This window comes from Mytilus galloprovincialis, chromosome 14, assembly GCF_965363235.1.
Source record: "Mytilus galloprovincialis chromosome 14, xbMytGall1.hap1.1, whole genome shotgun sequence".
NCBI classification, from domain to species: domain Eukaryota; kingdom Metazoa; phylum Mollusca; class Bivalvia; order Mytilida; family Mytilidae; genus Mytilus; species Mytilus galloprovincialis.
In genome coordinates, this window is record NC_134851.1 from 35,816,568 (window position 1) to 35,827,959 (window position 11,392).

Genomic DNA, 11,392 nt, shown 5'->3' on the forward strand with positions numbered 1-11,392 from the left:
ACGGTTGTGGCATAATTCATGCCTATCACATACATTGTCGTATTTATCTGTGTTTACAAAATATCTTATCGTTTCATCAAATGTTATAGTGCAAAGTATGTACAGCGGTTTCGTCGTTTCATAAATTTTGTCATAATACATCCATAATGTTTGGACTTTTCGCGGATCATGACATTCTTATGAATAATTACTAAAAGTGCATTTTTTATTGAATCAAAAACAAGTATACTCAAAATCTCTGTATATAGTTCCAGTCATCACATACACTTATGAAAGAGCAGATGTGTGCTGTGTTACTATTATTTTATTTTGCCAGGAAACATATTCATTTGTTAATAAAATGAAACTTGATCTAGTATCAAATATTTCCGTATATTGTCATTTGAAAAAATAATCATGGCAGTGTTAATCAGTTTTAGTTTGATCATATTAATCTCAGTGATCACCTGTAAGTACTTTTATCTTTTTTATTCTTTTTCTTTGTTCATTGATTTATATAAAATCGCACGATTTTAGCACGATGAGTTTTGTTGTATCGTAGACGTAATAATACATTTATATTGCGCTGCCTGTAAGGGGTTCTGTAGGAGGCGAGTGTCTTGCTATTCATTTTAAATTTTAATTTAATAGGTCATGGAATTCTTTCTTCCACTATAACATTTCAATGTAATAAGTTATGGAATCATTACATCCCCTCTAACATGTCAATTCAATCATTGTATTCCCTCATTAATTCTCATGTATGTATTGAAAAAATATAGATAAAGGAGCTACCATTTGATTTTTATGGGGGGCTAGGATGAACAATTTTGTCCTGCATTTTTTTTTAGCTGTAATCTCTTACCTGCCTTTTTATTTTTCACTCTGTTCGGTCCTGCCTTTTTTTTTAGTTTATCCTAATTTTTTTTTACCTAAATTGTGGTCCTGACTTTTTTTTTGCAAGTGTCTCATCCTGCCTTTTTTTTACTCAAAACTCCTGTCCTGCCTATTTTTTTTCAAATTTCATCCTAGCCCCCCCCCCCCCCCCCCCCCCCCATAAAAATCAAGTGGTAGCTCCCTAAAGTTAAACCATTTAGGATTATAATCAAGAGAGAAATAGAAGACAATTATCAAATTTGAATTGAAAATAAGTTACATTGTTATGATGAAAATAGTAATTTATTTTATACAAACATATGAAACTTAGTCGAGATTAAGGATCTAACCTAATGTTCCACGATTCTATTTCACCAAACTCCGTATAACTAACACCAATCTGAAAATTGAAAATAAGTTACATAGTTATGATGAAAATAGTAATTTATTTTATACAAAAATATAAAACTTAGTCGAGATTAAGGATCTAACCTAATGTTCCACGATTCTATTTCACCAAACTCCGTATAACTAACACCAATCTGAAAATTGAAAATAAGTTACATAGTTATGATGAAAATAGTAATTTATTTTATACAAAAATATAAAACTTAGTCGAGATTAAGGATCTAACCTAATGTTCCATGATTCTATTTCACCAAACTCCGTATAACTAACACCAATCTGAAAATTGAAAATAAGTTACATAGTTATGATGAAAATAGTAAATTATTTTATACAAAAATATAAAACTTAGTCGAGATTAAGGATCTAACCTAATGTTCCACGATTCTATTTCACCAAACTCCGTATAACTAACACCAATCTGAAAATTGAAAAGGATGGCTATTTTCAATCTCCTAAAGGAGATGGTTTATTTTAAGTTCTTGAAAACGGGGAACAATTCACTTTTCGAGTGTAAAAGAGTAATAAATTCAGATTAATTCTCGTTAGAAATTTTTTTAAAAGATAGTAGAACTGAGAACAGAATCACCATTATTTTCCACGTTTTTATATATATATTTCATGACTGCATCAGTTTAATTCATGTTTACTTTATATTGTATTTAAATTATATGTATAAAACCCTCTTCTTATTTAGCCAAACAGTGTAACATATAGATCTGAAATATTTTTGTTATTTCCTGCGCGGGATTATAGCAGCCTGCACTGTGTCCAGCGTCCTAGACCACTCGTTTCTACAACATTTGACAATTATACTAAAACAACGTTAGGGATGATGAGGTCCTCTTAAAGACTGGCATCTTGATATTACCTGTAATTCACCTGTTTTAGTTCTTAACTAAAATATTCTTAAAAAGGATATTGCTTTTTATAAGGTTCATTGTAAAATATTAACAAAACATAGTATTTTACATATAATTGGCTTTCATATTATAAAAATGTCCCAAGATTTTAAAAAGTTGATATGATCTAGCACAGTGGTGTTAGTTTTAATTTTACTTTGTTTTCATATTGTTTACAATCTTGCTATCTTGAATAAACGTAAGCACTTTATATTCTGTGAGCTTTTAAGTATTTATAATAGATTGAATAATTAAGCTTATGTAAAAGTATCTACAACTGTTTATTATCAAAGATAAAGTATATTTAAATTTTTTAGTCAGCTTGCATTAGTTTTCCAATACTTACGTGACGAATAAAGAAAGTAGCTTACAATTCAACAAGCCAGTTCTCACAGGTAAACAGGTTGGGAACAACCCCTGAAATGAAGGATAACCCCACAATGTAATGACTATCGCTTTTTTAAGGGGTAGATTCCAAGTGATTATAAATATTTGTTGGTAAAAAAAAACATACTATTTGCAAAAACTTTTCCCAAAGAACTATACATATATCCAGTAACATATTGCTAAAACATGTCTAAGAATTTTGGAATATTCATGGACTACAATTTTTTTAATATCAAAATTATAAATAGTAGAATTAAACTCATCATAGAACCAGGATTAAAACTTTATATTTACGCCAGAAGCGCGTTTCGTCTACAAAAGACTCATCAGTAACGCTCAAATCAACAAATGTAAAAAAATATAAAAGGCCAAATAAAGTACGTAGTTGAAGAGCATTGAGAACCAAAAAGAATAGAAAAGTTGTTCTAAATATAATGAATTTTCGCCTTTTTAGCTCAACTCGCCCAAAGGCCCAAGTGAGCTTTTCTCAACACTTTGCGTCCGTCGTCGTTTACTTTTACAAAAATCTTCTCCTCTGAAAATGCTGGGCCAATTTAAACCAAACCTGGCCACAATCATCATTGGGGTATCTAGTTTGAAAAATATGTCCGGTGACCCGGCTAACCAACCAAGATGGCCGCCATGGCTGAAAACAGAACATAGTGGTAAAATGTAGATTTTGGCTCATATCTCTGAAACCAAAGCATTTAAAGCAAATCTGACAGAGGTTAAATTGTTAATCAGGTAAAGATCTATCTGCCCTGAAATTTTCAGATGAATCCGAGAACCCGCTGTTGAGTTTCTGCCCCTAAATAGGTATTTTAAGGAAATTTTTCCGTTTTTGGTTATTATCTTGAATACTATTATAGATAGAGATAAACTGTAAACTGCAATAATGTTCAGCAAAGTAAGATCTACAAAAAAGTCAACATTACCAAAATGGTCAATTGACCCCTTAAGGAGTAATTGCCCTTTATAGTCAATTTTTACAATTTTTTTACAATTTTTGTAATCTTTTACAAAAATCTTCTCTGAAGGTTCTAACACAAATTTAACCAAACTTGTCCACTATCGTCATTAGGGCATCTAGTTTAAAAAATGTGCCCGATGACCCCGCCCGTGAACCAAGATGGCCACCATGGCTTAAAATAGTACATAGGGTAAAATGCAGATTTTGGCTCATATCTCTGAAACCAAAGCATAAAGACAAAATATGCTGTAGATAAAATTGTTCATTAGGTCAAGATTTATCCCCCCCTGAAACTTTCAGACCAATCGGGCAACTTGTTGGGCTGCAGCCTGAATTGTTAATTTTAAGGAAATTTTGCAGCTTTTGGTTATTATCTTGAATATTATTATAGATAGAGATGAACTGTAAATAGCAATAACGTAAAGCAAAGTAAGAGCTACAAATAAGTCCACTTGACCAAAGTGGTCAATTGACCTCATACGGAGTTATTGTCCTTTATAGTCATTTTTTAACAATGTTCATAAATTTTGATCTACAAACACATCACTAACACCAAAACACAATTTTGTCACGAATCCATCTGTCTCCTCAATGGAAATTATTTTTTGGCATACTTGATTTGCATAGGATTTTTCAATAAAATGCTGAAAATATGCTTTAAACATTGCAAAAAACAAATATTTCATCAAATAAATTTAAGTCAGATATTCCTATGAAATTCATAATATGGATATCCTTTTCATATTGGATACAATTTCTATTAAGTATGATGCAGACATTTCATAGTCAAAGCGTTACAACTAAGATACTACACAGGCGTCAAAAGGCGTCATTATGGAGTAAAGGGGGTGGCGTCAAAAGGCGTCATTATGGAGGAAAGGATTAATAAGCACATAGACCAAAATGAGCGACACAGGCTCTTTGGAGCTTCTAGTTTAGTTTAAAAAGCCAAGTTTTTGGTTTTTCTCTTCTATACAACAGCGAATTACTCCCTTTCTGAGGGGGCAGTTTATTTGATATAGACATAATTATATATTAACTGTTTACAAAATTTTTTTTTTTTGAAATAATAACTTAGGTTTTTCTACCTCAGGAATATATTTAATACCTTAGCTGTATTTGGCAAAACCTTTAGGAATTGCTTGTCCTCAATGCTCTTCAACTTGCAACAAGTATAAACAAATTCAATCCTGGTATCTATGGTGAGCTTATTTCCTCATTAAATGAATATCCCTTATAGGGTTTGGGTGATATTTTAATAAATGAATGGATGGACCGTTAACGTTCAGTGGAAACTATAACATTCATGTCATGACGAATATTTGTTGATTTAATATTCACAAAATCTGCATTGTACTTAACCGACACTCTGAGCCAAATTTTAAGCATAGAAATTCACAGTGTAAAAGTCCGCAGGTAGACATATCCCCCTCCCAGACCTGTGAACAATATATTTTCATTCGATATATGGCGAAAAATTAGGATCGACCACTGCCCCACATTTCCGCCTGAATAGTTTAAGTTATAAGCATTTTTTTTCGTTTACCGCATAATTGTCTGTATGGAAAGTAATGTTGTATCTGTATTGGTAACGGACTGGATATAAATGGTCGGTGAACATCATATTTCATATAGTCTAGCTTTATTATAATAAGTTTTCTATGCGTTTTATTCGGGAGCTTAACTTAACTTCTAAGGCCCCCTTAACAAATTCTTTGTTTGATGTTGCCTAACCGTGCCTTGTAGGTTCAGGTACAATGTAGGTAGAAAAAGATTATTTTTTGGACCAACAATTTACATGTTTTAAAAACAAAGTTAGTAACTATTTTGATCTGAGCGACACTGATGAGTCTTATGTAGAGGAATACGCATATGGCGTATTAGATTATAATCATGGTACCTTTAATGATTAATTAGAGCACAATTGATTTTTAAACTTTGTGTTATTAACTGATTTGTGTAGAACGCTATTTGGATGGGTAGTTAGGCAGCATCAACCAATTATATGATTCAATTTTATGTCTGGCCTCAATGCCAAATTATTGCTGTTACAGGTATTTCTGATACTGATGCAGAAACAACGAGTGCCACATGTACCGACGATAAAGAAGGTATGTCAACAGTATTAATATAATATATTACATTGAATTTGTAATATAAGTGATTTCGTAAAATTCCTGGAGATCATTGTCGCTCTTGTAAGATCTGATAACGAGGACAATCTGAGGTGAATGCTTAAAAATAGTCTTAATTAAATGTATAAAGGTCTCCAATATGGAGATATGATATCACATTGTAGGGTGATTTGTATAAATCATATATTTTTGTTAATCAGTTAAACTGTCCGTAATTTATATAAGGCAAAGATTGTTAAAACATTCAAAATTTTGTTATTCTGAAAACAAAAACCTTGATTTACCGTACGCAGGAAATATGAAAAAAATAAAAACACTGAGCTCCCAGGAAATTTCTAAACGAAAAGTCCTTAAGGAAAAGCAAATTCAAAAGCTAAACACATCAACCAAATGATTAACAACTGTCATATTCCTGACTTGGTAGGAAATGGTGGATTAAACCTTGTTTTATTGCTAGCTAAATCCCTCACTTGTATGACAGTCGCATAAAATTCCATTATATTGACAACGATGTATGAAAAATAAACACCAGACATAATGGATATTTTTTTTAAATAGTGGCAATTCGACATTGTGTTATCATCTTATTCACTATAAAAACAAACAAATATGTAAACAACCAAAAAACATTAAAGCATACAGACAAAGGACATTAGCAAAAATGAATGACAGGTATACAAAAATTCACCATAGCACAATAACACAATGATGGGATGTATAAGTACCTTCCCACATCAAATGAATATTACCAAAATGGACTGATCAGTAAACGTAATAATTTACGAAGACAAATAAAAGAATACCATGACACGTTATTAAGATAATACACAAAGTCAATACCTAGAATCTATACTTCAAGACCATCGTGTAGTATTTGTGAAGTTGATATGGAATATTTATCAATAACATGAATAAGGTCTTGGTATTTTCCGATATTTTTTTTTAGTAAAAGGACAAGACGTCCTTTAATATACCCCTAGTTCATCAACCTTGTTCACCCTCTAGTTCATACACGTTTTAAGTGAAAGGCATTGTATCGACGGAATCGAAGTCACAACGAGCATTGAATTACTGAACCTCGTTTCATGGCTTTAATGGATGTTATTGGGTGCACTGAAGCATTTTGTCGTATATCGTTGCATATCATTTCCACAGCAGATACTACATTTTTGAGAGAAAAACATAATTAGACATACTTTATTCACAACAATTTACATCAGATGACACTTACACAAGATAAAATATGAAATATATGTTTTTAATCATGCAAAATACCTTGAACGCCTGTAATATACAAATTTACTGACGGTTTATTTATTATTATATACAAATATGTTAGTGTAAAGTGTCTTAGAAATCTCCAAGTTTACGCTACGTTAATTGTTTTATGAATATCTTTTTTTTCTTTTGCAGGAGAACTACTAATGTTTTTTTCAGCAGGATTTATGACAGCATCCTTAGTATTTTCCATTGGTTGCTTTGTTTCAAAACGCAGCACCCAACCAAGGTATACACGATATAATATATTCATATTCATATGTTCATTAAAGGTTTCTACATATTAAAACAAATTTACTTGGATTATTATAAATTCTCCACTTATTTCTAATTTATAACACACTTTATTTAACTTAGTCAATAGAGTTGTTTTCTCTTTGTCTAACCAAAGTAAAATCAATTTTATTTGGAATAAGGTTGTGTATATATATATATTGCTACAAATTATTTGATTCGAAATTTCTTCACGAAGAAAGATTAAATCTAGATAAAAAAAATCACAAATTCTCGACTTGTGTGTCAATGAAGTTGAAAAGACCTCCTGCCTTACTAAATAAGAATGGCACCAGCCTTATATATTCAAAGATGTGAAAAGGGGCAGAGTCACTTCTTGGTTAAAAACGAATAATAAAACTCGTGTCATCTTCATACTTAAATGTATCTTAACGTCACGTTATAAATAAATTCATTACAATACTTTAAAAACTGGCCGGTAAAATAATTACATAGCCAGCACTACAAAACATAAATCATATCTATTCATCAACAAATTAAGGTATCCTTTAAATCCTTAAAGCGAAGTATCTTTAACGGTGTAATTTTGAGACAGAATCAACTTTTTTTTTAATGTTGTTGTGTTGAAAATAAAGGGAAATGCATTTCATCTTCTAACACCAACAAACTCTGAATGTTCTGAATTCTTTATAACGATCTTAACCTACCAAGGAACTGTGGTCAGCTATCAGAAATCTCTTCCGTCCTCGAAGGCATTTTATTTTAAAATTTATAAAAATAACGACATGTTTACAGTGCAAGTGTTTCATTCATTTGCAGAAATTATGCTTTGATTATGCTTACAGATTAAGTTTTTGTATCTTGCTTTTTTACCAGATTAGGTATGAGTGCCCATGAGAACACTCTCCATCCAAGTACAATGTATAAAAATTAACACCTATAGGTCAAATATGTCTCGTTGGCACTCATACCTCATTTTCTTATATCTAAATACAAAGTAATGAATTCAAAACGGAGCCTTGGCTAAATTGCAAATTATGCGTCCTGTGCTCAATTTTTCAATTTAAATAAATTTAGCGTTTAACTACCATTTTTATATATAACAAAATCACAGTTCGTGGATGTCTGTTCATTTCTATCTATATATTACTGTTTTTAGTTTACTTTATTCTTATATTCCTCGATTACGACATCATTATCCCCGTAGCTTTGCTTGCCATGAAGTACACGACAGGTTTCCCTTGTTGATCAAGTACCATATACTAATGCGCATTCTTTGATTTTTTTTAATAGTATTTTGTCTTTCGTCGTCTAACTTTAGGATATGGTGTTGTACATTAATCCTCGAAATTTTGATTTTGACTATCCTCATGGCATCTTCTTCCTCTTTTATTTGTTTTTTTTAATATTTCTTTATTCACATTTTCAAAGTATTGTATAATACAATCTCAATTAAAATAAAAAAAATACGACAAATTCAAATTTATTTAACATTTGTCTTATTTGCTTACACTGACTAGTATATTTTATTTTGTTATTCAGCAATAAGAACAATAATGACACTACGATAACTGACCAAGGGGAACTTATGTTTGCAACAGCACCAGATAATGTATACGTTAACGAAGGATCGTGTGAGTCCGATCGTAAAAGTTATGGATACTGCAATATTGAAAAGAACTCTGAAAACTGTTCTCAGTCATCGAAATCTAAAAAGATATTAAATCAACTAGATTCGTATGATATGGTTGAGCACAATCGAGCAAAATCGCATTTGGGGAATGATGAAGATGATTCAAATCCGTATAACCATGTGACAGTCGATATGGAGGTTACCGAATACGACAACGCATGTTTTCTAAAGCCAAGGGCTGCAGTCATGGATCCAACATATTCTCATTTGTCAGAAGCAAACTTGCATATTGAAAGTCCTAATGCTACGAAACAAAAAGGTGACGAAGTAAACAACCAAACAAAGAGTTCCAATGCTGAAACAAATTCAAAAGATCAACAGCAAAACACGTCAGAAAGGCAAAAGCCAAGGAAACCAGAAACGGAAAAAAGATACCAAAGGAAACCAGATATACCACAGAAGCCTGAAATCAAAACTGATGACAGAAAAAAAACAAAACTAAAGGTCTTAGTGAATGGCGAAGAGCAGATACAAGAACATAAGATATGCTTAAATGCTGAAATGGAGGAAAGCTCAAATATGACAAATTATGAAACCGACAATGATAAACTTGAAATAAAAGAGGGAAATAGGCTTAACAGAAAGAAGTTTGGATACTCTTTCGTCCAGAAAAAGAAAGAAATCCCAAATAAAGATTCAGCAGAAACACCTAATGGATCCGATGCATTTGAAATTTCATGTGACGACGATGAAAAATCCTTCAAAATCAGGAGTAAAAATAAAGAACATAACACTGCAGAGAAATCAACTGAAGCAAAGAATGGGAAATCATCACTTGAGGTTTTGTTCGATCAAAGTAATGGTTTTTTCCTCTTTATTTCAAATTGTGAAGAGAGCAATGAAAGGAGCAACAAACACGTTTTTCCTGAAACCAGTTGCGGAAAATTAGCATTCCCAAATGGTAGGTATGAAACGTCAAGTAATAATGATAGTGATTCAGAAACCGAATTACTTCCACCTGGAATGGCCATCAATATTTTGTATGAGGATGTGCCAATTACCAAAGGAAATGTCAGGATCAGTGCTGTTGATGAGTCTTCGGGTCAGGAACTTGAATCGTCTCATGAACAATCTGAGGAGAATTACTCTATTTGAACATCTAGCTTATTTGAACAGTATATACTATGGACTCATTATAATTCGTGGGATGCTAATTTTCGTTGATTTCGTGGTTACAGGTAAACCACGAATCTAAATGTTCAACAGAAAACAAATTTTATAAAGGTCTGTATATATGCACTTCACACTAGTACTACGAAATCAAATATCCACGAAAATACAAAGTTTCCTCAATCCATGAAAGTTGGTACCCACACAACAGTGAATCCACAGTAGATTAAAATCCTTATTCTACATCCACCTTGAATGACGTAATTTCGTTATTTTGATAATCAATGCTACGGGTACTTGCTAAATAAATGCCAAAAAATATATATGCATTTTATAAATTGACTATTTTTTAACAAAATGCTTTAAGTTATAACATTTAAAGAAATATTGGACCACTGTTATAATTATTTTGTAATTTATTTTTATTATCTAAAAAAAACTCCAAGCTTTGTAATACATGGATACATAAATAATTTACGATACAAGTATTACTACTAAATCTTTCAATAACAGTCTCAAGCTTAAAATCCACTTTTAGAATTGACATAAAACAGTTTATTCAAAGATAATTGATAGTTATACTGCATTCATCAGTATTGTTGTGAAGGATTTATAAAATTACATCCTTTATCAATAGGAAATTAAATCTTGTGACTCGTGTTGGGAGAGTGCTATGCACGTTAAGAATTCTTTCATGCATCGGTAGATGAGCTGTTAAAAAAGCTCATTTTTCGTAGCATATCATATATACCGTCATTTCTAGTTGACGGTATATATGATATGCTACGAAAAATGAGCTTTTTAAAATACTGATTTTTTTATCCAGTAAAGTAAATCTATTGCATAACTTGTCTAATGATTTTTTTTTATTATTTGTCCTCTTTTGGACCTGAACTGGACAGAAAAATAAACAAACAGTCAAACAATCAATGATGTTCATATTTTTATTTGCTCATTTTGAATAAACAAAGTGTTTTCCACCAATGAAATTGTTGGATTTGATGTTTATTAATTATGAAGAATGAATGTAAATCTTTATCAACACTTCAGCTCATACTTGATAATGAAGAAAGGGAATTACATTCTCTTTATACACATACATACCACACTTCTATTTTGATAAATAGATTTTTTATTTTGTCAAGAAAATTTCGATTATCATAAAAGGACACTCTGAAATACAGAATGGGTACATATTGCCGTAGTTTCACCGTATTTATTAATCATAGACATAAATTCTTTCACTGTTGGTATTTAAAGAAATGAACTTAATATTTCTGACCCTTTTATCTCAATAATAATGTTATTCTAACTATTACAGAGAACGATATTTTCAGCTGATAACTATAGTTAGCTCTAATGAATGTAATAATGAAATAATGTACATAATAAACTCGTCATACGCCAGACGCGCGGTTCGTCT

General features: G+C 31.4%; 1 protein-coding gene across 1 annotated transcript; it reads left to right on the top strand.

Annotated features, from left to right (window-relative positions):
• Positions 1–360: 360 nt before the first annotated feature.
• LOC143058453 (uncharacterized) lies at positions 361–10,253 on the top strand. The gene is made up of 4 exons (XM_076231940.1): positions 361–448; positions 5,574–5,630; positions 7,068–7,161; positions 8,709–10,253. Exons 1-4 carry the CDS (start codon positions 397–399, stop codon positions 9,952–9,954), a joined length of 1,449 nt encoding a protein of 482 aa, XP_076088055.1. The 5' UTR covers positions 361–396; the 3' UTR covers positions 9,955–10,253.
• Positions 10,254–11,392: the final 1,139 nt, after the last annotated feature.